A 25780-nucleotide genomic window follows, 5' to 3' on the forward strand; every position below is an offset into this window, starting at 1 on the left:
CCAATACCGGACGGAGTGCCGCCCCTTTGAATTGTCCACCTCAAGCACCTGCTTCCTACGCTGGTGCCTGAAGCCAGCCCTGGCTACAGGAGAGTGATAGAAGGCAGATATATTAGCCCCAGGTTAAGCAGGGCTCTTTTCCCTGGGTAAGGTAACAGGCAATTCCAGAACAATCAGTAACTTGCTGGAACAAATTAAGGCAGACAGGATAATTAGGACACCTGGAGCCAATTAAGAAGCTGCTAGAATCAATTAAGACAGGCAGGCTAATCAGGGCACCTGGTTTAAAAAGGACCTCACTTCAGTCAGTGAGGGGTGTGTGTGAGGAGCTGGGAGTAAGAGGTGCAAGAAGCTGAGAGTGCGTAGGTGTACTGATGGGGGACTGCAAAGTACAAGCATTACCAGACATCAGGAGGAAGGTCCTGTGGTGAGGATAAAGAAGGTGTTTGGAGGAGGCTGTGGGGAAGTAGCCCAGGGAGTTGTAGCTGTCACACAGCTGTTACAGGAGACACTATAGACAACTGCAATCCACAGGGCCCTGGGCTGGAACCTGGAGTAGAGGGCGGGCCTGGGTTCCCCCCATCCCCTCAACTCCCTATTTGATATAAGAGGAGTTGATCTGGACTGTGGGTCCCACCAGAGGGGAAGTTCTCTGGCCTGTCCCCCAACCCATTAAGTGGGCCAGCAGAGACTGCAGGGATTGTTCTCCTTTTCCCAATGCTGGCCAGTGATGAGGTTAGCCAAGTGAATGGCAGGTTAGTGCCACTAACAGAAGGAGCCAAACTGAGGACTGTCGTGAACCTCTGAGGCGAACAAATTGGCCAGAAAGTACAGAACCCACCAAGGCAGAGGAGGAACTTTGTCACACACTGTAGTACTTCAAAGTGTAGACAGGCCTTAAGAGTTGAACCCACAAAACAACTTAGGATCCTAACTTCCATTGAAGTCAGGAGCCTAAGTTGCTTTGTGGATTCCACTCTAAGTGCTATAACTTTGGGAAGGATAAGCCATATCTCACACACTCATACCTAAAAGGCTGAATCTGTGCATTAAGTGCAAAACTTAACACTCTCAACTATGGATACGGCTCTTTGTTACTGGTTTTTAATTATTTCCCAGGAATTTATTGGGTTTTATTTAAAAACTGGGGGAAAATTGGTAAAAACTGAAAATGAAGGCCAAGTGGCAGTTAAAGAAGCCTCCCCCCACCCCGCAGTGGTCAGAGGTGTCTTAACTGCTGAGACCTGGCTCCCTGCCTTCTTTATTCCCTCTGTACTGAGGAAGCAAACGAGGCCGCAGGGGGATTTGTCCAGTAGTGGGGCAGTACTCACAGAATGCAGCCTTCCATTCCCTGCAAGCCTGTAATCTTTGCTGCTGGGACAAGGCTCCCTATTCATCTCGTGCTACCACTAAGCAGAGAAAGCAAATGGGGGTTGAGGGCACACTGGAGGGCCAAAGTCCACAGAGAAATGGAAGGCTGCAGCCTGTAAATACTGACACCCTCTGCCAGACAGAGACCCTTCCTGATTCTGCTAGCCATTCAGCGCAACCTATCTGCTTTCCCTGTTTAAAAAATTGTTTTTATCTTGGGTTCTGAAAAGGCCAACATTTGGGTGAAAATTGGTAAAACCCAAATGTTGTTTTTTCCAAAAAACAAGGAATTTTTGGGGGGAAATTGGTAAATGCCAATAATGAAGGTTCTTAACTATGGAGTTATAACTGGTGCCTCCATAAGTTATGCTTCTACAATTGGGGTTGTGAAAGATGAGCCACATCAGCACCATCACACTGCTCCCAGCCCAGTGCCCAGACTTCTCTCCCACCCAACAGTCAGTATGCCAACCCCAGAGAACCACATGCAAATGTCAGAACTTCTGACATCTTCAGTATTCCCTCTGGCTGTAAAGGAGTTGCCTCCTGGTGTTGCTGAGGGTGGAGGGGAGGTACCACCCTCTGGGAATTACAATGTGGCTGCCTATGTGGTGATCTGGAACAGATGGTGTTTTGGTCATGGCCCAAGCCTGGCTCACTTAGGATAGGGTGACCAGATAGCAAATATGAAAATTTGGGACGGGGATAGGAGGTAATAGGAGCCTATATAAGAAAAAGACCCCAAAATCGGGACTGTCCCTATAAAATCGGGACATCTGGTGACCCTAGCTAAGGGGCATGGGAGGGCTCTACTAGCCTCTTCCCTTTTCATTTGGTATTGTTGGCACTTGCATCTACATGGCATTATATTCTTTCTTGTCTTGGGAGCAGACACTTGGCTGCCATTCCCACAACAGGGAGACAAGTCAAGCTGTCATTTCACAAGCAAAAAAGACAGAACTCCTTTTTCCCATTGAGAACTGTTTTTTTAAAAGAGAATTCCTTGACGTTATAGGCCTTCTGGTATAGGAGGTTCACATGTATGTACCCCAAACAGTATAACTTAATTATTCATACAAGGGATTGATGTGCAGTTTGTGACCCATTAGTTAAATTTGGATGTTTACTTTTTAAAAAATTTGTTATGCCACTTCAGCTTCCTCAATGCTAGTTGAGTTTGTGTATATTTTACATAATTACATATTTCTGTGCATCCTTATATCCATGTTACTAGAAATTAGAGATTTCATAATACCTGGGGAAAAGCTTTTTCTGGTATGACTCATATTTCCTTATAAATCTTTCCAACGCTGGTCAGTTTAAAAGAGAGTGTACAGTGGATTACACTTTGTGCATGTTACAACTGCATGTGAGCGTCTCTCTCATTAAAATTTATAAGTGATTCCTGGGTACCCATCTCTGGCTTTATGTCCTGGAAATTTGAATGCATACATTCAGATAGATCTATTTGCTATGGGAGGCCTAGGTACTTGGATGCTGCAGTGATGGGCATGGTATAAAAATCTAGTTTTAAAAGTCTGCTCGACTTACTCATTTGACTAACGTTAAATAGGATTTAAAGAATCTTTTTTACTTTTGGAGAAAATGAAAGTCATTTTAATTTCTGTACCTTCTGTTCTGTGCTGAAAACATTTAAAATATTTTGTAAAGTGGTGTGAGAAGGATGACATTGAGCCTTAAGCTAAAATAGACTCATAGACTTTAATGCCAGAAGGCACTATCATGATGATCTAGTCTGACCACCTGCACAGAAGTAAAGTCATAGCACCATACAGCATAGACACACATGTTAAATGATTTATTTGAAAAGTGGATGTGGGAAATCATAAATGGTGGATGGTATCAACTATCAGCGTGTAGTATAGTCTTTAACCAAGACTGGCTGAGTGGGACTCCTCCCCACTTTCTTTGCCAAGTTCCAGTTACTTTCACTTTATATGTTAAGGGTTTCTGCTTCATAAATATATTTAAATAGTAATAACTGTTTCCATTAAAGTAACCGTCTTCCCTCAAAATTGATTTTAATTGATTTCATATTCTTCTTCATAGACTTCATCTGAAAAGGAGTGTTTAGGGGCTCTTGAATTACTATGCTTGTAGTTTAGTGTGTGTTTAAAATTTTGAATATTTAATGTAGCCAATTTTTCCAATTTTTTTTCTCTCTCTCTCTCTTTTAAATTTCAGGTCACAGCCAAGTATGTCATCATCTTTATTACTGTGCAGTACAACGTTACCTACACCACTGGTAAGAATAAACCAAATCCACCGTCTATTTCTATATAGCGTAACAACCCAATTATAAAAAGTTCTCCATTTATAAATAATAATGTTCTTATCTCTAATTCATTTCACTTGTATATCAGAGAATCTTTCTTATTTCTGTTTGTCTTGGGAATTTCTAATGTTCTCACCATTATAACACCTAAGCTCCCAAGTCTTCACTAGTGATAAGCAATTACCACTTTGATTTTTTGGCTATAGTTAATACTGCTATTGCACCAAAGCTTGACTTGATTAGGCATGGTATGCCTTCCACTTTCTTTTTATAACTTGGTGCTTTTCATACCAGGTAGAATATTTTGTAACTCTGAACGTGGTTTCCTAAATGTTTTTTATTTTTAATCTCACATTGTCTTATATTCTTAAATGGATTAATTTATTTTTGTCTTTAAAAATACCAGACATTACTTCATGGATAACTATCTAAAATAGATAGATGCTAAATAATGGCGTAAGATATCGAAGGTCTGACTCACATACTTCTCATTTTATGTCCCATCAGATACATTTATTTTAAAATGACACTATTGACTTGAAATCTAATCAATATATATTTAAAAAATAAAATAACTTCAGGAACTACACCTTCCCTTGAGTTTCGTTACCAATTTTTGTAGTTGTAATCACATTTTCCTCTCTCTATATCTATGAGACACTTCACATCTTCCAACTCCTGCAACAGATGAGGTAACAGTCCTACTGACAACAGCCTCATACACTGTACAACTCTGATTCATTCCTAGAGCACTGTCCTTCCTCTGCACTGACAGAGGCAGACGTGCTGTGGGAAAAAATAGCATATGGTCATGTAATTAAAGACTATATTATAATGTATACACAGCAGGAGGTTGAATTAAGGTTTTATAGGCACCCTTAATTCTGACACTGTAACTCTTCAGTACTTAACTTTGCAATCTTAACATTCCTTCAGCATAGTGTATTTTGTGTGTAATAAATAAATAAAATAATCCAACAACCCCACAACACTGAAAAAGCAGAATTTGACCCTAGTTTGTCACCAACAAGGCTCAGACATTTACAATCACAGTACAGATGTCCACTACTCGAACTAACAGAGTAACTGGTACTAGTAAGAGGCTGTTATCTCCGTGTGGACCAGCTGCTAGCAGAGGATGAGACACACAGTTTATCAATGGGGCAAAGAGCAGAGGAACATAGAGACTCAAGTCTTGGGTTTAATTCCATATTCATAGAATATCAGGGTTGGAAGGGACCTCAGGAAGTCATCTAGTCCGACCCCCTGCTCAAAGCAGGACCAATCCCCAACTAAATCATCCCAGCCAGAGCTTTGTCAAGCCTGACCTTAAAAACCACTAAGGAAGGAGATTCCACCACCTCCCTAGGTAACCCATTCCAGTGCTTCACCACCCTCCTAGTGAAAAAGTTTTTCCTAATATCCAACCTAAACCTCCCCCACTGCAACTTGAGACCATTACTCCTTGTTCTGTCGTCTGGTACCACTGAGAACAGTCTAGATCCATCCTCTTTGGAACCCCCTTTCAGGTAGTTGAAAGAAGCTATCAAATCCCTCCTCATTCTTTTCTTCTGCAGACTAAACAATCCCAGTTCCCTCAGCCTCTCCTCATAAGTCATGTTGTTCTTCGAGTGATTGCTCCTATGCATTCCAGTTAGGTGTATGCGCGCTGCGCGTGCACGGCATCTCGGAACTTTTTTACCCTAGCAACACCGGCGGGCCGGCTGGCGCCCCCTGGAGTGGCGCCGCTATGGCGCGTGTTATATACCCCAGCCGGCCTGTCCGCTCCTCAGTTCCTTCTTACCGCCCGTGACGGCCAGTTGGAACTGTGGAGTGCTCTTTGTCCTCCACAACCCTAGCTCTCGCTTCTTGTTTGTACATAGTTAGTTTAGTGATTAGTTTTTACAGTTTGTTAGTTAGATACTTAGTGTTTAGATAAGGTAAAAGGGGGGGGTTTCCCCCTTTGCCTCCCCCGGTGCGGGCTCATGCCCAAGGCAGCGGGCTTTAAGCCCTGCGCAGCGTGCCAGAGGCCTATGCCTGTCGGAGACCCGCACGACGCCTGCCTTCGTTGCCGGGGCAAAGGACATAGAACAGATAAGTGTTCGCTTTGTTCCACCTTCAAACCGCGAACTCGAAAAGAGCGGGATATCCGCTTAAAGCAGGTCCTGATGGAAGCGTCGCTCCAGCCCCCGGCACCGTCCGCGCCGGCACCGCGAGCTTCCTCGGTGCAGAGCGCACCGGCGGCACCGAGCCGCTCAGGCTTCGCGGCACCGCAGCCTCAGAAAGCGGCTACGAAGTCCCAGCACCGCTCGCTTTCGCCTTCATAGAGACATAAGCTGGCGAAGGCGCTTGCTCAGGCACGCGCTGAGGACTCGGCGAAAATGGTTGCGCCACCTGCGGCCCCCGCGGTGACCGTGCACGAGTCGTGCACCGGACCTTTGACTCCGGCGCCGCAAGGCCCGTCGAGTCCGGCGCCGCCACGCTCCCCGGTACCGACCGTAGTTGAGCCCCGGCTGCCGTCGACGCCGGAGACATTCTCTTCGGCGCGTGAGCTGATTCAGCTCATAGAGGCACCGAGCCTCCGGCCCCCGGCACTGCCGGTGCGGGCTGTCGTGTCGGCGGGAAAGGCGGCCAGAATGACCCGGCCATCGTCTTTGGACAGGCGACATGGACGGCACACCCGGTCCCGGTCACGTTCCCGGTCCTATGCCAGATCTCCGTCCCGTCGCTCGCGATCTCGGCACCGCTCGCCATCGCGGTACCGATCGCCGTCGAGACGTCGGTCGCAGTCCCGGTACCGCTCGTCATCGCGGTACCGGTCGTACTCCCGGCGTCGCACGAGGTCCAGGTCACCATCGCGTCGGCACCGGCGGAGGTCTCTGTCCCGGCACCGTTCCTGGCACCGCGACTCGCGCGGCCGCTCCCGGCACCGCAGGTCTCAATCCAGGTCGAGCTCCCGGCACCGTGACGGACGTCGCTCCCGGTCGCCATCCCGGTACCGAGCGGAACAGCATCGCTCTTCGCTGCCATCCGGGGACGGACTGCCTCATTCAGCGGCGCACTCCGTCAGCGCCTCGGCACCTCCATGGCCATCCCGCCCCGCGTCGGTCGCTTCGGGGACGGAGGGCTACGGACACCTGCCGCCCACCCCGCAGGGCCATCCTCAAGGGGCACAGCCGTGGGGCTTCTGGGTTCCCTGGGCCCAGTATGAGGCTCAGGGAGTGCCCTTCCCCCCGAGACCCCTGGCGTCCGAGCGCAGGGTACCGGAGGCGACACTCAGCCGACCAGCCCCTTCGCCACCAGGCGCGGGTTCCATACCGCCTGAACCCCAGGGGCACGCGCAGCCCGACCCTCCCGACGAGCAGGCAGCGGATCCATCTTCGGAGGCGGTCATCCAGGGCTTGTCCTCCTCGTCCTCGCCTGACGAAGCGGTGGCCGGAGCGTCAACCAAGGAGCCTCCGCCCATAGACTTGAAGGCGCACCAGGACCTACTTCGCCGCATGGCGACAGCTATGGCTCTGCCGATAGCGGAGGTCCAGGAGGACGAGGACCCCATCACGAATGTCGTTGGGGCAGAGGTTCCAGTGCGCGTCACACTGCCATTCGTGAGGACAATTCAAAAGAATGCCACCACACTCTGGCAGACGCCTGCGTCCGTCCCTCCTACGGCCCGTGGGGTGGAGCGCAAATACTCTGTCCCCACCACGGGCTATGAGTACCTATATACTCACCCGACCCCGGACTCGGTGGTCGTCCAATCGGTCAACGATAGGGAGAGGCACGGCCAACCTGCCCCTGCGCCCAAATCGAAGGACGCGCGGCGTATGGACCAGCTAGGCCGTAAGGTCTATTCCGCTGGCGGTCTGCAGATGCGAATCGCCAATCAGATGGTCCTCCTCGCCAGGTACGTCTTCGACATCATGGCGTCCCTGGCGAAATTTACGGAGCTCCTGCCAACAGCCTCCCACCAAGAGTTCACGGTGATGTTGGACGAGGGAAGGAGATCATCTAGGTCCTCCATCACGGCCGCCCTCGACGCTGCGGACTCCGGAGCTCGGACCTTAGCCTCCGGCGTGACAATGCGGCGCATTGCCTGGCTGCAGTCCTCCACCCTGCCGCCAGAGGTCCAATACACGCTTCAGGACCTGCCCTTTGATACACAGGGTCTTTTTTCCGAAAAGACTGATTCTCGGATCCAGACCCTGAAGGACGGCCATATTGCAATCCGTACTCTCGGCATGCACACGCCGGCGACGCAGCGCAGGTCCTTCCGGCAGCAGCCCTCCCGGCCCGTCTATCAGCAACGATATTGGCCATACAATAGCCGGCGACAGGCCCAAAATCGCCGTCGTCCTTCCAGCAACAGCCGTAACCAGGGCCAGGCCGCTTCCAAGGCCCCTCAGGGGGCCAAGCAGGCCTTTTGATGGGACGCTCGAGGACGGCCCATCACTCTCCCTACCGGATCCTTCCCCGTTATTTTTCAACCGCCTTTCCCATTTTTTTTCGGCGTGGTCCCAATTAACAACAGACAACTGCGTGCTTCAAACGGTCCAGTCGGGATACTGCCTGCAATTTGTTTCGCCCCCACCTTCCCACCCACCCTCCCTGTCCCTCTTCAGGGACCCCTCTCACGAGCAAGTCCTCTTACAAGAGGTTCAGACTCTGTTGAGCGTGGGTGCCATAGAAGCAGTACCTCAAGACAGGCGGGGCAGGGGATTCTATTCCCGTTATTTTCTCATCCCCAAAGCGAAAGGGGGGCTACGTCCTATCCTGGACCTCCGCGAGCTAAACAAGTACCTGCTCAAGCCCAAGTTTCGCATGGTCACCTTGGGGACCATCATTCCCTCTCTGGATCTGGGAGATTGGTTTGCCGCCCTCGACATGAAGGACGCCTACTCCCAGGTCGCAATCTATCCTCCCCATCGTCGTTACCTCTGGTTTGTGGTCAACAACACCCACTACCAGTTTGCCGTGTTGCCGTTCGGACTCTCCACCGCCCCGAGGGTATTTACCAAATGCATGGCGGTAGTTGCCGCAGCCCTCCGACGTCGTCAGATACACGTCTACCCGTATCTCGACGACTGGCTGGTTCGAGGTCAGTCCCGACAACTTGTGATGGACCAGATGACAGAAATCCTGTCTCTCTTTCAGTGGCTCAGTTTTCTCATCAACGCCGAGAAGTCCACTTTGATTCCGACACAGCGAGTGGAGTTAATCGGAGCGATCCTCGACTCCACGGTGGCCAGGGCCTGTTTCCCTCACGCTCGACACCAGACGATGGTCTCCATCATCCGGGATCTCGTCACCTTCCCGACCACGACGGTGCGCTCCTGCCTCCGCCTCCTGGGCCACATGGCTTCATGCACGTATGTCACCGCGTACGCGCGGCTCCACCTCCGCCCGTTCCAGTCTTGGCTCGCGTCGGTGTACCGGCCGCATCGAGACCCCATCGACGTGGTGGTCACGGTCACCAGAACGACCCTCGAGTCCCTCAGCTGGTGGCTCGACCCGGAGGTCGTGTGTGCCGGAGTCCCATTCCACCCTCCTCGCCCGTCCGCCACTCTGACCACGGATGCCTCAGCGCTCGGTTGGGGAGCTCACCTGGGCGATCTTCATACCCAAGGCCTGTGGTCGCCCCTGGAGCTCGCCCTGCACATCAATATCCGCGAGCTGCGGGCGATCCGTCTGGCCTGTCGCACCTTCTGCACCCACCTGCAAGGCCGCTGTGTAACAGTGTTCACGGACAATACAACAGCAATGTTCTACGTGAACAAGCAGGGCGGGGCCCGATCCTCCCTCCTCTGCAAGGAGGCGATGCTCCTGTGGGACTTCTGCGTGACCCACTCCATTCACCTGGAAGCGTCCTTTCTTCCGGGAGTGCAGAACACGCTGGCCGACCATCTCAGCAGGTCGTTCCTCTCCCACGAGTGGTCCCTCCGTCCAGATGTCGTCCACGCAATCTTCCAGAGGTGGGGGTTTCCCCAAATAGACCTATTTGCCTCCAGGGGGAACAGGAAGTGCCACCTGTTTTGCTCATACCAGGGTCGCTCGCCAGGCTCCCTGTCGGACGCCTTCCTTTACCCCTGGACGGATCGCCGCCTCTACGCCTTCCCTCCGTTCCCGCTCGTGCACCGAGTGCTCCTGAAGCCTCGGAGGGACAGAGCCCATATCATACTCGTAGCGCCGGCCTGGCCGAGGCAGCACTGGTACACCCTGCTGCTCGAGCTCTCCGTTCGGGAACCCATCCCCATTCCGTTGTGGCCGGACCTCATCACCCAGGACGTCGGCAGACTCCGCCATCTGAACCTGCAGTCCCTCCATCTTACAGCTTGGTACCTGAGTGGTTGACCCACGCGGAGAGGGGCTGTTCTGCAGCAGTTCAGCAAGTCCTGCTTGAGAGCAGAAAGCCTTCCACTCGCTCCACTTACCTAGCAAAATGGAAGAGATTCGCACTCTGGTGTGATCAACGAGGTCTCAATCCGTTCGTAGTCCCGGTCCCTACCATCCTGGACTACCTCTGGTACCTTAAGGAGCAAGGTCTTGCGGTCTCCTCCTTGAGAGTCCACCTGGCGGCAGTGTCCGCCTTTCGTCCATCCGTGGAAGGTCGGTCCATCTTCTCGAACCAGATGGTTTCCCGCTTCCTCAAGGGCCTGGACCGCCGGTGCGGCGTCCTGCCCCGACCTGGGATTTGAACCTCGTGCTGGCCAAGCTGATGGGTCCTCCGTTCGAGCCCTTAGCCACGTGCTCCCTGCTCTACCTCTCCTGGAAGATGGCCTTCCTCGTCACCATTACATCAGCGAGACGAGTTTCTGAGCTCCGCGTTCTGACGGTTAGCCCGCCATACACCGTCTTCCATGGGGACAAGGTGCAGCTTCGCCCTCATCTGGCCTTCCTCCCGAAGGTAGTGTCAGCTTTCCATCTCAACCAGGAGATCTTCCTCCCGGTGTTCTTCCCGAAGCCACATGCCTCGCCTCGGGAGCAACAGCTGCATACCCTCGACGTCCGCAGAGCGCTCGCTTTCTACATCGAGCGGACTAAGCCCTTCCGGCGTTCGCCCCAGCTGTTCGTAGCGGTTGCTGATCGCATGAAAGGCGAGCCGATATCTTCCCAGCGGATTTCCTTCTGGGTCACTGCGTGTATCCGGACCTGCTATGAGCTTGCTCGCGAGCCGCCACGCCGCTTCACTGCACACTCGACGAGGGCACACGCCTCGTCTGCCGCCTTCCTGGCCAATGTTCCGATCCAGGACATCTGTCGAGTGGCCACCTGGTCTTCGGTCCACACCTTCGCCTCTCACTACGCGTTGGTGCAACAGTCTCGAGACAACGCAGCCTTCGGCTCCGCGGTACTGCACTCTGCCACGTCTCACTCCGACCCCACCGCCTAGGTAAGGCTTGGGATTCACCTAACTGGAATGCATAGGAGCAATCACTCGAAGAAGAAAAGACGGTTACTCACCGTAGTAACTGTTGTTCTTCAAGATGTGTTGCTCCTATCCATTCCAGACCCGCCCTCCTTCCCCACTGTCGGAGTAGCCGGCAAGAAGGAACTGAGGAGCGGACGGGCCGGCTGGGGTATATAACACGCGCCATAGCGGCGCCACTCCAGGGGGCGCCAGCCGGCCCGCCGGTGTTGCTAGGGTAAAAAAGTTCCGAGATGCTGTGCACGCGCGGTGCGCACACACCTAACTAGAATGGATAGGAGCAACACATCTCGAAGAACAACAGTTACTACAGTGAGTAACCGTCTTTTCTCCAGCCCCCTAATCATTTTTGCTGACCTCTGCTGGACTCTTTCCAATTTTTCCACATCCTTCTTGTAGTATGGGGCCCAAAACTGGACACAGTACTCCAGATGAGGCCTCACCAATGTCGAATAGAGGGGAATGATCACGTCCCTCGATCTGCTGGCAGTGCCCCTACTTATACAGCCCAAAATGCCATTAGCCACCTTAGCAACAAAGGCACACTGTCGACTCATATCCAGCTTCTCGTCCACTGTAACCCCTAGGTTCTTTTCTGCAGAACTGCTGCCTAGCCATTCGGTCCCTAGTCTATAGCAGTGCATGGGATTCTTCTGTCCTAAGTGCAGGACTCTGCACTTGTCCTTGTTGAACCTCATCAGATTTCTTTTGGCCCAATCCTCTTAATTTGTCTAGGTCCCTCTGTATCCTATCCCTACCCTCCAGCATATCTGCCACTCCTCCCATTTTAGTGTCATCTGCAAACTTGCTGAGGTTGCAGTCCATGCCATCCTCCAGATCATTAATGAAAATATTGAACAAAACTGACCCCAAGACCAACCCTTGGGGCACTCCGCTTGAGGCTGCCAACTAGACATGAAGCCATTGATCACTACCTGTTGAGCCTGATGATCTAGCCAGCTTTCTATCCACCTTGGAGTCCATTCATCCAGCCCATACGTCTTTAACTTGCTGGCAAGAATACTGTGGGAGACCATATCAAAAGTTTTGCTAAAGTCAAGGAATAACACGTCCACTGCTTTCCCCTCATCCACAGAGCCAGTTATCTTGTCATAGAAGGCAATTAGGTTAGTCAGGCATGACTTGCCCTTCGTGAATCCATGCTGACTATTCCTGATCACTTTCCTTTCCTCTAAGTGCTTCAGAATTGATTCCTTGAGGACCTGCTCCATGATTTTTCCAGGGATTGAGGTGAGGCCGACTGGCCTGTAGTTCCCCGGATCTTCTTCTTTCCCTTTTTTAAAGATGGGCACTACATTAGCCTTTTTCCAGTCATCCGGGACCTCCCCTGATCACCATAAGTTTTCAAAGATAATGGCCAATGGCTCTGCAGTCACATCCACAAACTCCTTTAGCACCATCGGATGCAGTACATCCAGCCCCATGGACTTGTGCTTGTCCAACTTTTCTAAATAGTCCTGAACCACTTTTTTCTCCACAGAGGGCTGGTCACCTCTGCCCTATGCTGTGCTGCCCAGTGCACTAGTCTGGGAGCTGATCTTGTTCCATTGAGTACATTAGTTCATTCTGAAGGGAGATAATGGCCAATGGACCTCTGCAGTCACATCCACAAATGCTCCTATTCCCACCCCAACATTCCTTTCTCACCCTTCTGCATTCTTGTTAGACTTCCTCCTTTTCCTCCATGCTGCCTGGGAGCCAGTAACAGAAGCATTGAGAGCACAGGCAAGACAGTGTTCTTTGAGTGGTTGAAGACATTTATTCCGCTCAGGTGCATGTGTGCCTAGCACATCATAGTTGGAGAATTTTGCCTACCAGTGTCAGTAGGGGCAGCACTTGTGTTCCTCCCTTCATAATCCCTCCCATGGCTATATAAGGATGGTGCTGCCTGACCCCCTCTCAGTTCCTTCTCACTGCCCACAGTTAGAGTTGCAGCACTTAGGCCTTGGCTACACTTGAGAGTTACATCACAATAAAGCCTCCCACAGCGCTGTAACTCACTCCCCATCCACACTGGCAAGGCACAAACAGTGCTGTATCTCCGTGGCTACAGCGCTGCAGGTTCTCCACCTCCCTGAGAGGATTAACAGCTGCTGCGGAGTGGCTGAGAAGCTGGTGCTCCAGTGTAAACGGGGAGTAACCTTATTACGCAGTGATTGACCTCCGGAAACTCCCCATAATCCTTTTAAGTGAAGCTTCCTCTCTTGTTCCTCTCTTTGTTTTGTTGTGAGCTCTGGGAGCTGTTTATCAAAAAAACAAACACAGATACTGTTTGCTTTGAATGAGTAGAGGCAGGCGGGGGGGCTCCCTTTGGAATGCCCACAGGTAATGTTTGCTTGAAGAGAGGCAGTGCCATGGGGGCGGGGCATGGGGGTCTGTTTCGGGAGCGGCTGCTTATCTGGTCTGTGAGAAAAAAACAGCTGCTGTTTACTTTCAGTGAGAGAGAGGGGTGGAGGAGGAGTATATCCATCAGTCTTCCTCCTCCATGAGGCAGCCAGATTTCCTTAGAAGGGGGCACAAATCATGGAGGAGGAAACCTTCCCAGTCTAGTTTTAGTCAACTGGCCTGTCCTCTTCCTTCTTCAGCTAGACAATCTATTTGAGTGGCATTCGAGAGCAGCACCACAGTTGTCCATGTCAAACCCATGCTCCAGATATTTGGGGATAGGCTATCTCACTTGGGAAACAACAAATATGGACAGATGGGTCTTAAACACTGTGGGATTGGGTGATGCCATTAGTTCCTATACATTTCACCCTCCGATTCTCTTGAGGGACCCCTATCATGAGTCACTGCTGTTACAGCAGGTAAAAACCTTGTGTACTCTAGGTGCTATAGAGGAGGTTCCTTATTTTTGTGAAAGGAGTTTTATTCCCAGTACTTCCTGATCCCCCAGATTCAAGGGAGGAATGAGACCTATCCTCAATCTCCATGCTCTCCACAAACATAAGCAAGTACATGAGATTCTGCATGATTACCCTGGATGCCATTCTTCCCACTCTGAATCACAGTGACTGATTTGCTGCTGTTAATCTCCATGATGCTTGCTGTCATGTGGCAATCTTCCCAGGCCATAGGAAGTTCCTCATATTCCTCATCACTGGACATCACTATCATTATGCAGTTCTCTCCTTCGGCTTGTCTTCAGCCCTGCACATCTTTACCAAATGCATGGCTGTGGTGGCAGCCTCTCTCAGGAGGAGGGGAGTTCATATTATATCTGGATGATTGACTACTGAGAGGCTCATCCAGGGACCAGGTCCCCAATCATCTCAGGTTCACACTCAACCTTTTCAATCCGTGGAATCTGATCTTAAACAGGAGTAAATCAGCTTTGAAGTCAATTAAAAAAATCAAGTTCATTAGAGCCCTTATGGAGTCTATGAATTTGAGGGCGTTTCTTCCATCCAAATGGTTCCAGGCAATTCAGCACCTTTGTCAGGATCTGCAGTTTGCACCCTCTCAGCACGATCCAAGTATGCCTGAGGTCACTGGGCCATATGGTTTCATGCATGAACATAGTGCAACATGAGAGCTCACGCCCACACCCTCATCCTGTTCAGTGGTGGCTAAAGTTAGTCAATTGCCTGAGTTGCCAGCCACTGGACATCCTTATCCAGGTGCCCCCAGAGACACTGTGCTCTTTACAATGGTGAATGGAATACAACAGTGTGTGTCAAGGGTCTCCTTTACCTGCCCTGTCGTAGTTAGCGACGCCACCACAGTAAGTTGAGTAGTGCATCTAGGAATGTTAAAAATTCAGAGTTTGCGGCCAGAAGAAGTTTTGTCACATCAACTTGCTGGAACTTTGAGCAATATAGAATATCTGTCAGGCTATTTGGGATCCCATCCGAAGGACAGAGATTTGTATTCTCAGATTATACCACTGCAATGTATAATGTGAACAAGTAGGCAGGTGCACACTCCAACCAGCAATAAAGTTCTGGCACCTCTGCATTAAGGAAGGTATTGTATCCAAAGTGGCGTGCTTACCAGGCACTCAGAACCAACTACCTGATTACCTCGGCAAGTCTTCTTCAAACAGCCATGAGGGGTCCCTAAAGAACAGTATGCTGAGGTCCATTTTCTAGCAATGGGGAGCCCTTTCACAGACTTTGTGACAAAGGACAACAGAAAATGGCATAAATTCTGTTCTTGAGAGGGACACAGTCCAGGGACTTTTTATCAATGTCTTTCATCAGAACTGGGAAGGGAACGTGATGTATGCCTGCCTCCCCCGTCCCTCTGTTTCCTCAGGTTATCCTCATGCTCATATTGGATTACTCCAAACTAATTTTCATTTGTGACAGCGTGGCTGAGGCAATGTTGGTTTTCTGATCTCCCCTCTCTGTCAGTTTGACCTCTCAAAACTTTCACTCAACATCGTGGCCAGGATGTTTATCCAGCATTGAGTAGTCTGCACCTTAATGCGTGGAGGCTGCCTAGCTAGATGAAGGGAAGGAGCAATGCTCGGAGGTAGTTAGAGATTCTGCTTAGTGGTAGAAAACCAGCCACAAAGTCCACCTATTTGTCTAAGTGGAAAAAGGTTTTTGATTTGGGCAACATCCAAAGAAATTCAGCCCACATTAGTGCAAATGCAGGACACTTTTAGGATTATTTGCCACTTTTGAAATCTTCGGGTCTCTCATTGAGCTGCCTGAAGGTTCACTTGGTGGTGATTTCATCTTTCCATTCTCCTTTTTCAAGTGAAGATGATATTCTCACACCCTGTGATAGTGAGTTTTTTTTAAGGGTGTTATCCATCTTTTTCCACCTGTGAAAGAAACAGTACCATTGTGGGACCTTAATACAGTCCTGGCAGTGCTGATGGGTCCACTATTTAAGTCAGTAGCAACTGCTCTCCTCTCACATGCTCTCCTCTCTCAGAAAACAGCCTTCCTTGTGGTTATAACATCTGCAGGAAGAGTTAGTGAGTTGCTGTTCTTAATGGCAGATCCTCTGTACACTAAGTTCTTCAAGGACAAAGGTGGTGTTTAAGACAACACACAATTTTTTTTTCTGAAGTGGTATCTGTGTTTCACTTTAATCAGGTTATTTATTTACCTATATTTTTTCCCAAACCACATTCAAGTGCAAAGGAGCAGCATCTACATAACTTAGATGTCAGGTGGTGCTTAGCGTTTTATTTAGAGAGAAATAAGCCATTTCGTTTATCATCTTGAATCTCTGTGTCCTATGCTGAGCAAATGAAGGGGCAACTAGTTTCCATGCAGACCATTTCCAAGGGGATTACTCTCTGTATTACCATGGTTTATGTAGTGTCTCAGATGACACCTCTAGGCTCTACAATCATTGGAGGTTCATTGAACCAGAGCTTAGTCAACATCTGCTCCGTTGCTTAGTGATGTGGATATCTGCAGAGCTGAATGGTCTTCTGTGGATACATTTGCTAGGCATTTCACTATCACCACGTCATCAAGATTGGATGTAAATTTTGGGAATGCACTTCTGTGCACTAACTGTTTAAAGACTCTGAGCCCACCTCTTGCTGGAACTGCTTGTGAGTCACTTGAGTGGAATACAACTCTGCAACCACTCGAAGAAGAGACAGTTGCTTACCTGTATTGTAACTGTTGCTCTTCAAGATGTGGTGGTAGATATGTATTGCATGACCCACCCTCTGCCCCTCCACATCGAAGTCTCCAGCTTGGGATTTCAGTTCAAAGGAACTGCAGGGGGTCAGAAAGGCGCTGCCCTTATGGAGCCACGAGAGGGGTTATGAGGGGAGGGGGTGAGCACCATCTCTACAGGTGCTGCTAGGCAAATTTCTCTGACTTGGGTGTGTGCACAGCTGAATTGAATACATGTCTGCACCCACATCTTCAATGCATCGAGACACTAGAGCTTCTCAACAAAATGGTTATAAGATTTTTTTTAATTTTAGCAAAATAGTGTACTTCCCTAATCTCATTCTCAGAAATCACTGAACCACTTTATCTGAAACCGATCAGCTTCCCCCACAGCGCCTCCTTCCCGCTGGCAGGCTCTGTGGATCAACTCCCTCCCGCCACAATCTGCTGTTTCAGGCTATGCAGGCAAGAGGCTCTAGGGGGGAAGGGAAAGGAGCAAGGACGCGGTGTGCTCAGGGGAGGAGGCAGAACTGGGTGGGTAGAAGTGGAGTGGTGGAGCAAGGATGGGAAGAGGCGGGGCAGGGGTGGAGACTTGGGGGAAGGGGTAGAGTGGAGGTGGAGGTCAAGCACCCCGTGGCACTTTCAAAAGTCAGCGCCTGTGCTGAAAGGACCTTACCCTCGTTCTCTTCACCCTCCCTGTGAATTCAATATTTCTTTATGCAATGTTTTCGTATTGTGTTTACTAAATTGGCTGTTTTTACAGAGAAACAAAATATTCCCAGTCTAGGAAAAAAAAAAAAAACTATGCTCATCTTTTTGGACAAAAGCCTTTATGCTTGTAATTGAATATTTCTCTAGCTTATTTTAAAATGCTAATGTGAACATTCCGTATTACAAAATTATTATATTTTCAAATGTATTGCTTAAGAAAACCAGTACTGGAGAGTAAGAGAGAGATTGGATAAATTCACATTTTAAATCACAACATCCACAACCAGCTAGTGAGTCATTGTAAACAAGAGATAAATTTTTAGGAGCAAACTTCGCTTTGCACCTCACATGTGTACCTAACTTATTCTTTTGAAACCTTTGCCCAAAATCACAACTTTGGCCAAGACACTTGGCCTGTGGGCCACATCCCCCTTCATGTTAAAATCCATTCCCCCATCAGATTCAGTTTTAAGATCTCACTTTTAAAAATGAAGTGTCTTTGTAGTTGTAAAGATTATCTCCCAAAAGTAAATGGTACAGGTTGGCCCTCCAGCATTTAGCATATGACCTGAAATGGTAGCTCTGAGTGATGACAGCCCCACTATTTCAGTAGTGGTGTTGGCTTGGAAAATGACTGCTTCACTCATTGTTTGCTGTGTTGGTCCCAGGATGTTAGAGACTAGGTAGGTAATATCTTTTATTGGACCAACTTCTGTGGTGAGAGAAAAGCTTTCAAGTTACCTGAAGAAGAGCTCTGTATAGCTTGAAAGCTTGTCTCTTTCACCAGCGGAAGATGGTCCAATAAAAGAGATTACCTCACCCACCTTGCTTCACTGATTAGCAGAAACCCCCTGCTAATTTGTTCAGACATTATTGTTTGCAAGCAGTGAAGGATATGGAATATGTAGGCCAGGGGTTCTCAAACTGGGCATCAGGACCCCTTGGGGTCACGAGATTATTACATGGGGGGGGAGTCACGAGCCGTTAGCCTCCACCCCAAACTCCACTTTGCCTCCAGCATTTATAATGGTGTGAAATATATGAAAAGTGTTTCTAATTTGTAAGGGATGGTCGCACTCAGAGGCTTGGTATGTGAAAGGGGTCACCAGTACAAAAGTTTGAGAACCACTGTAACGGATGCTCTCTTTCCCTCCCCAAAAGGAAAAAAAAAAAAAGCTAAATATGCTCTGCTGTAAGCAATGGGATTCTGCTTTATTTTCTCACTAAACTTACTCCTGAGGGAATTCTGTGCCTAAAAATTCTGCGCACAATATTTTAAAATTCTGCATATTTTATTTGTCAAAATAACACAATATAATCACACCAGTTTCAATTATTTTTGGTCATTTATTTCAAAATACCTGTCAACAAGTATATCTGTAACAATACAGACAACAAAAAAGATTCAGGAAATGTTTTTTGACAAATAGATTCCTTACTAGGTATATTAATACATAACTGAGTAATAATTCATTTAAACTACAATACAGTACCATATTTCCTGCACCCCTCAGAAGCAGTGCAAAGACTTGAGGGAGTTAGGGGTAATGGAGAAACTGAGGGAGAGGGAAGTTAATTGCTGGGAAGGAGCCTGGGTGTGAACTTGGAGGGTTGTTGGGTATTGGTGGGGAAAGTATGGAACAGGTTTTTAAATTTCAGTTGATATGTAAGATGCCCTTTTTAGAGAGAGGGTAAATTAGTTATTTATAATTGATCCATGAAGCTGAGCTACATAGATCCATACATTGACGGTAATATCCTTTCTCCATACAGCTACGCTTCTTGAGATGGAATTCTCTGGGTCTCTATATTTTCTATGGTCTAGGCCAGAAAGAACTGATAGAGGCTGACGCACAATGGTACTACCCACAGCATTTCCCTTCCAGTCTTACAATTATAGTTTTGTTTGTATTTGGGGTGGGGAATACTCCAAATTATTTGAGGGGGGATCAGAATTCATTTGCCAAAGACGCAAGTATCCTATGTGCCAGAGAACAAGTAGGTAAGGTATTTATCCTTTCTCTGTTTCACAGAACGTTTCATAAGTAAACACGTTCTATTCAAATAGATATTTTTGTAATAATTAAAACTTTGTTTTCAGATGACAAGAGTGAACCCATTCATTTCTATGAATATGGTCCAAAAGACATTGCCACCATTTTCTTCTATATGCTTATAGCCATTATTCTGCATGCTGTGATCCAAGAATACGTACTAGATGTAAGTTAACTATGGGGATGTAATTTACTTATGTACATTCTTTATTTATTTAGGCTGTTTGTTACATGTTTCTTCTGCTAGTCTTATATAAGATAACACCACCATTTGTATGTTGCAAAATAAAATAAAATCATGTAGGTATATTTACACATCACATGCTGGTGGTTCCTTTGTCATTCGATATAAATATTATTAGACTCTGGAAATGTGTATATATAACAAGATATTTAATGAAGTAATATTTAATCACAGTTTCTTGACTCTTCTAGTATTCTCCATTAATAAGTGGATGGAAAAAACAGTATTGTGCCCACTACATCGAATCTTCATGTCCCTAAAGTTTTAAATTGGAAGTCAGTTGAAAAAATATTTAAATAAAACAAAAAAAAATTGCTGTCCCCCTTTCCTCCATTGTTGCTTTATAGGAAATGTTTTGATTTAATATGAATAATATCTAAATGTACTTTCCACTCTCTGTTTTATCTAAAGCTAGTAAAAAAAGAAAAGGAAAAAAAAAAAGCAGAACTTAAGAATTTCTTTAACTAGTGAATTTTTTCACTTTTGTTTTCTATGCAATTTTTTTTAACCTCAGTCTTTAATGGTGACCATTGACATTCCTCTGGAACTGCCGTAAATCTGCAGAGTTAGATTCTGACTGTAAACGTCTGGGCTTTTATTTTTTGCCTCTTTGTCAAATAACTTCTCAAATTTGTGACTTGCTTAAGGTTCCAGTATTTTCACTGTTGTATATGCATGCTAGAGCTCCATTACCTGGAAATATGAATACAAAGGGCCTGGTCAATTCAGCCTTGGGATGACACCTGCAGCATCAGACCCTAACTAAGTAATAAGGCTCTGATCCTGGAAAAAAAACCAACATGACTAAATTTAAATACATGAGCACTTCTCATATTGGCTTCAGTATGACTTCTCACACAAGTAAAGTTAAGCATGCATGTAATATTTTTCAGGATCAGAGCCTAACTTGAGGAATGGAAGATCTTGGAGGTAACGACTACTTAATTGAGGGCTAAGTGCCAAGTAGCTTGCCTTTTTTCTCTACCAATAATGATTAAAGTAAAACGTTGATCTGTTTTTATATCCCAAAATGTGTTTCTTGTTTTCAGAAAATTAATAGACGTCTCCATTTGTCAAAAACGAAGCACAGCAAATTCAATGAATCGGGGCAGCTAGCATTTTTCTATTTGTTTTCATTTGCCTGGGGAGCAAGTATTTTGACTGCAGTAAGTAAGTCAAATTGCTGTCTGTATTTGTTTTAAAAATGCACATCTGAAATATTATGAAAGTTCTTAAAGGACAACTTTTTTTTCCCCAGGAAGAATTCATGACAAACCCTACCTTGTTATGGAAAGACTATCCCCATTCTCACATGCTGTAAGTGTTTTATTCTCTTTTTCTAGGTGTTTGACAGTTGGCTACCAGAACTTTGTAATGGTAATCCAAACAGTGTAGACAGTTTTCATGTGTATTAGTGACCAATAGCTGAAAGTCCTTTGTTCTGTATTCCTTGAGAGAGAGAGCGAGAGAGAGAGAATTTAGGCTCATGTACTGTTGTGTGACCGGGGCTCGACCCTCTCCGAGGGGCGGAGGGGAGCCACACCGGCTCGCTACACGCCGTCTGGTCCCCCGGTGGTCCTGGGCGACAAACACAGAAGTCCCAAGGCGCGGGCACTCTGGCCCGGACCTGGGCAACAAGGTAGAGCCTAGGGAGCTCAGGCCCCTTCGGCAGGGCTGAGCAACCACTGAGTCAAAGGGGCCTAGGCCCTCTGCTTCAGGGCTGGGCAATAATACAGAGTCAAAGGGGGGCTCAGGCCCTCTGCTTCAGGGCTGAGCCACAATACGGAGTCAAAGGGGGGCTCAGGCCCTCTGCTTCAGGGCTGAGCAGTGGTACAGTTTAAAGGGGCCCAGCCCTAGGTTCGGGCGGGGCACCAAACACAGAGTTACAACGCTCAGACCCTTTTGGCTCAGGGCTGAGCAAACAATCAGTAACACCAAGTTCAGGGAGCTCAGGCCCTCTGGTTCAGGGCTGAGCAGCAGTATAGTTTAAAGGGGCCCAGCCCTAGGTTTGGGCGGGGCACCAAACACAGAGTCACCAGGCTCAGACCCTTTTGGCTCAGGGCTGAGCAAACAATCAGTACCTAGGCTCGGGCTCTTATGCCTGAGCGTTGGGTGAGGGGGAGTCTGCCACCCGCGAGTGGGGTGGCAGGGGGGACGCAGGCCCACCCACTCCACTGCGTCCCAGCCTGTCACCACTGACGGTCAGTGGGGATCCTGACCGCAACACACTGACATCGGTTCGGGTGTGTCTGCAGCCTGACTGGGGTCGGCTACCCCCGGGCTACTTCCGGTCTCCCCCTCAGGGCCTACCTGGTCCGTGGCATCGGTCCCCGGCCAGTCCACCAGCATGGGCTCCTCGCAGCCAGGGCTTGGTGGCAGGTCCGGCAGTTCCTCAGGGAAGTCCGGCCAGGTGTGCTCGGGCGGCTCCTCCGGGTAGCAGCAGGGGCGGGGAGGCTCCAGCAGCTCCTCCAGGTAGAAGGCACGGGGAAGCTCTGGGGGTTCTTCCGGGTAGTGGGCACGGGGAAGCTCCAGGGGTTCCTCCAGGTAACGGGCACAGGGAAGCTCTGGCCAGTCTGGGCGGCTGCCCTGGGTCCTGGAGGTTTCCCAGTCTCGAGCTCCCTGCGGCACGTCTGCTCCCTGCGGCAGCTGGCGCCTTACTGAGCTCTGCCGGCCTGCCTTTATACTTCCGGGTCGCTGGCTGACTCTTGGAGGGGCGGGCTCAACGCTCCTTGGCCCCGCCCCCTCAGGCTTCTGGCTAGGTGCTCCCTCTGCTGGGCAGGAGGGGAGCCACACCGACTCGCTACAGCTCCCATCCTGTAAATGCTTGCACCAGTGTTTAACTTTACCATATTAGTAGCCACACACAGTTCAATGAGTGTAAAGTTAAGTGTATGCAGGAGTGTTTAGATGATTATTGCCTGACTCAGTATTACTAAACCTACCTGTCTTCCACTGAAGGAACTTGGTGGGTAGGTGGGTGTTCCTCCACTCCCCAAACAAAAACAAAAAAATGGTCCAAAGGGTGATCTAGAACTTGCAAACAGGAAGGGAATTTGTAAACACTTATTCATGAAATTACTTCATGACTTTATAGTAGCCGATAAAGCAGTTTGTTTGCAATTCCTTTTATATATAGTATAGCATATTGTAGGTCAGCATTTCTTATTTTGAGGGAATGAGGTAAAATATTGTAACCTTTAAGAACCTAAATACTTAACGTCCTAAACTTCTTCCCTTCTAAATTGTTGTTTAGTTTTCAGGTAAAATTCTTCTATGTCTGCCAGATTGCCTATTGGCTTCATGCACTCCCAGAATTGTACTTTCAAAAGATTCGAAAGGTATGAATTGAAACCTTCGCTACTTTATTTTAAAAATACATTTTGAATTGCTTGATTTATTTGGTAATGTAATCTTGGTGGGAAACTTACATGGGGTGCATACTTCAAATAGAATTCCTTTGCCTTACAGAGAGAAGTACAGCAGTGAGGAAGATAAGGAAGGTTGACACATTTCAGTATGGTGGGTTTTAAAGCAGGTTAGCTAAAATTTAACTTCAAGTTTTTTCTTTTAATTTTAGGAAGATATACCAAGACAGCTATACTATATCTGCCTTTACATTGCTCACATATCTGGTGCCTATGTATTGAAGTAAGTATTTGTAAATGGTTACTAACTGAAAAGTTTTACTTCATTATTCGAGTTATCAATTTTTATTTTTTTTTTACTATTTTTCATGTGGCTCTGTGTATTCCCATTTATGGGTACTGTGCCACCTTGTGGTGCTTTACAGTAAAACCTTCTAATAGCAGCATCCGTTAGATCGCTCTTCTGACCTTTCCTGCTCCCCTCAGCATCAGGACATAGTAAGCCAAGGCTATATTAGATAGTGAAGGCAGGGGCTGGATTTGATGACCTTTCAAGGTCCCTTCCAGTTCTAGGAGATTGGTATATCTCCAATTTTTTTTTTTTTTTATATAGGAGGTGGAGCAACCTCACCACCTCAGAGCCTTCCACATGCCTGGATAGATGTGAAGCTGTCTGGTCTTTCTGGAACCAGAGCCTTTTTTCTTGAGGTAATTAGTGTTAGTTGTTGGTATGTAGTTAGTTGGTGATTCTTTCCAGTTTTGCATTATGGCAGTGTAGCAGGGTGGACCCTGCTCCTGCCCAGAGGGGCTTGAAAAGCTGCCTGCCAGGGCTTGAGAGGGGTGGCTCTGGAAGCTGGGCTGAGTAAGGAAGTGGCCGCAGCTGGGGCCACGCCCCAGACTGAAGCCCTGGGGCTTATAAGAAGGCAGGGAAGCCAGAGCCCAGTCAGTCTCTCTCTGGCTTCAGAGAGGGATGGGCCTGGCTGCTTATGAGCTGAGCTAAAGTACCTGGGTGAAGCAGGGCTGGGAACAGGCTAGGGAGCTGGGGAGCTCCAGCCTGGAAAACCCCAGGCTGCAGCCTAGCGGTAGGCCACAGGTACTGGGGGTTGCAAGGGGCGACCCAGGGGTAGGAAGAGCACCAGGTCCAAACCCCCTTTGCCTGTGACGAGAGGGCGGATACTGCAGTCTGTCCCAGGAGCTGGGGCTAGAGCACGACTGGGCAGTAGCCATTCTGAGGCAAAGCGGGGAAAGCAGGGTGGGGGTTCCCTGGGGAGGGGGAAACCCACTTAAAGGGGCACCGGGGTCCTGGGAGGGACACGGGGCTGAGAGGAAAACAGGCGGACCACCGGCCAGCAGAGGGCGCTCCGGGCTGAAAAAGAGCTAATTCCCCGGAAAAACCAGCAGGAGGCGCCGCGGCGGTGAGTAGCCCGTTTACAGGCAGAATTGAAGAAACAGAAGAACCTGGGTTTCAAAAGCTGCATTTCCTGCCCGGCTGTCTTCCTAGCATCTGATGACTATGTTCAGGGCCTCAAGTGCCTGAGAGAAACTCATTCTTTTTCTAGGTGTTTGATCTGCTGGACCTTTTAGTCCCAGAGACTTGCTTACAGCTCCTCCTTCTCAAGGAAGCTCTCAAGGCCAGACCCTCTGGATCTGAACAGTCCTCAGATGCAAGGTCTAAGAGGCCAGTCTTGGTTTCCAGCAGTTCCAAAGGACTGAAGGGTTCCAAGAATCCACACCCTATGTTAGGACTGGATGCCCCCTAAGTCAAGCCCCAAGGCTACATATGTTTGAACCAAGGGTCATGCACTTGGCTCCAGCTGCCCTGACTCTGGTGGAGCAGTCGAGAGATAATTTGGCCACCATCACTGGTGCCGTACTTCATGATTTGCAGTTGTCTGATCCTGTCGAATTCCTGAGCTACAGGGCCAGGATCAGATTCGGTGTTTGCTTTCGGCTCCAGGAAGATGGATTTCATTGGTGTATCCTAATTGGGGCATCTGGCAGTCCGGATTTGGCTGACAGGCTGTCTATTGACTACCCCTGGTATGCCATGCAGTTCAAATAACTGCCCCTTGATCTCTCCTACTTCTCCCTCTTTAGGGACCCCCGCCTCTCATGAGGTGATTCTTCTTGAAGTGGAAAAGTTGCTTCTGTTAGGAGCAGTCGAGGAGATTCCCAACTTAAGGGGTCAGGGCTTTTATTCCTTTTATTTTTTTGTTCAAAAGAAGGATGTGGGGGTTTAATTGGATACTAGATTAAGGAATTTGAATAAGTATGCTCAGAGGCTTTATTTCCAGGTGTTGACTTTGGCCTCCATAAATCCCTTCACTGTTGCTCATGGATTGGTTCACAACTCTCTAGCTAAAGGATGTGTATTTTTATATTTCTGTTAATTACAATCATTCCAAGTACCTTTGATTTATAGTAGCTGGGAATCATTTCCAGTACAAGATGTTTCTATTTGGCCCAAGGTACAGGCGAGTTGCATCATACGCACATTTAACCTATGCAAATTCAACTATATATTCTCGGCAAAAAAACACCATAACAAGATACCTGTAAATAGTGTGGGCAATTCCACCCAATGAGCGTATGCCCCGGCGTGAGCATAAGATGGGAGACATGAATCTGCTGTTCCCTCAGTCGGTCTCAGTTCCCGCGTGCCTCTCCTAGTGTGAGCATCTCGCCGCACTGAGTGTGATTCTAG

At 48.4% G+C, this 25780-nt stretch overlaps 1 protein-coding gene across 6 annotated transcripts in view; it reads left to right on the top strand.

Annotated features, from left to right (window-relative positions):
- The window catches only part of LOC120380998 (translocating chain-associated membrane protein 1-like), a 64267-nt gene that overhangs the window by 17951 nt on the left and 20536 nt on the right, over positions 1-25780 (top strand). For 3 of the 6 annotated variants that reach the window (XM_039498994.1, XM_039498995.1, XM_039498997.1), the window contains exons 2-8: positions 3577-3637; positions 19187-19415; positions 19515-19633; positions 20761-20877; positions 20970-21028; positions 22965-23049; positions 23289-23359. In XM_039498994.1, the coding sequence (XP_039354928.1) occupies positions 3577-3637; positions 19187-19415; positions 19515-19633; positions 20761-20877; positions 20970-21028; positions 22965-23049; positions 23289-23359 (741 nt within the window). The remainder of the gene's footprint in view (positions 1-3576; positions 3638-19186; positions 19416-19514; positions 19634-20760; positions 20878-20969; positions 21029-22964; positions 23050-23288; positions 23360-25780) is intronic. The other 3 variants (XM_039498996.1, XM_039498998.1, XM_039498999.1) reach the window with 2 other exon arrangements.

The sequence above is a fragment of the Mauremys reevesii genome, linkage group 13 (genome assembly GCF_016161935.1).
Source record: "Mauremys reevesii isolate NIE-2019 linkage group 13, ASM1616193v1, whole genome shotgun sequence".
NCBI classification, from domain to species: domain Eukaryota; kingdom Metazoa; phylum Chordata; order Testudines; family Geoemydidae; genus Mauremys; species Mauremys reevesii.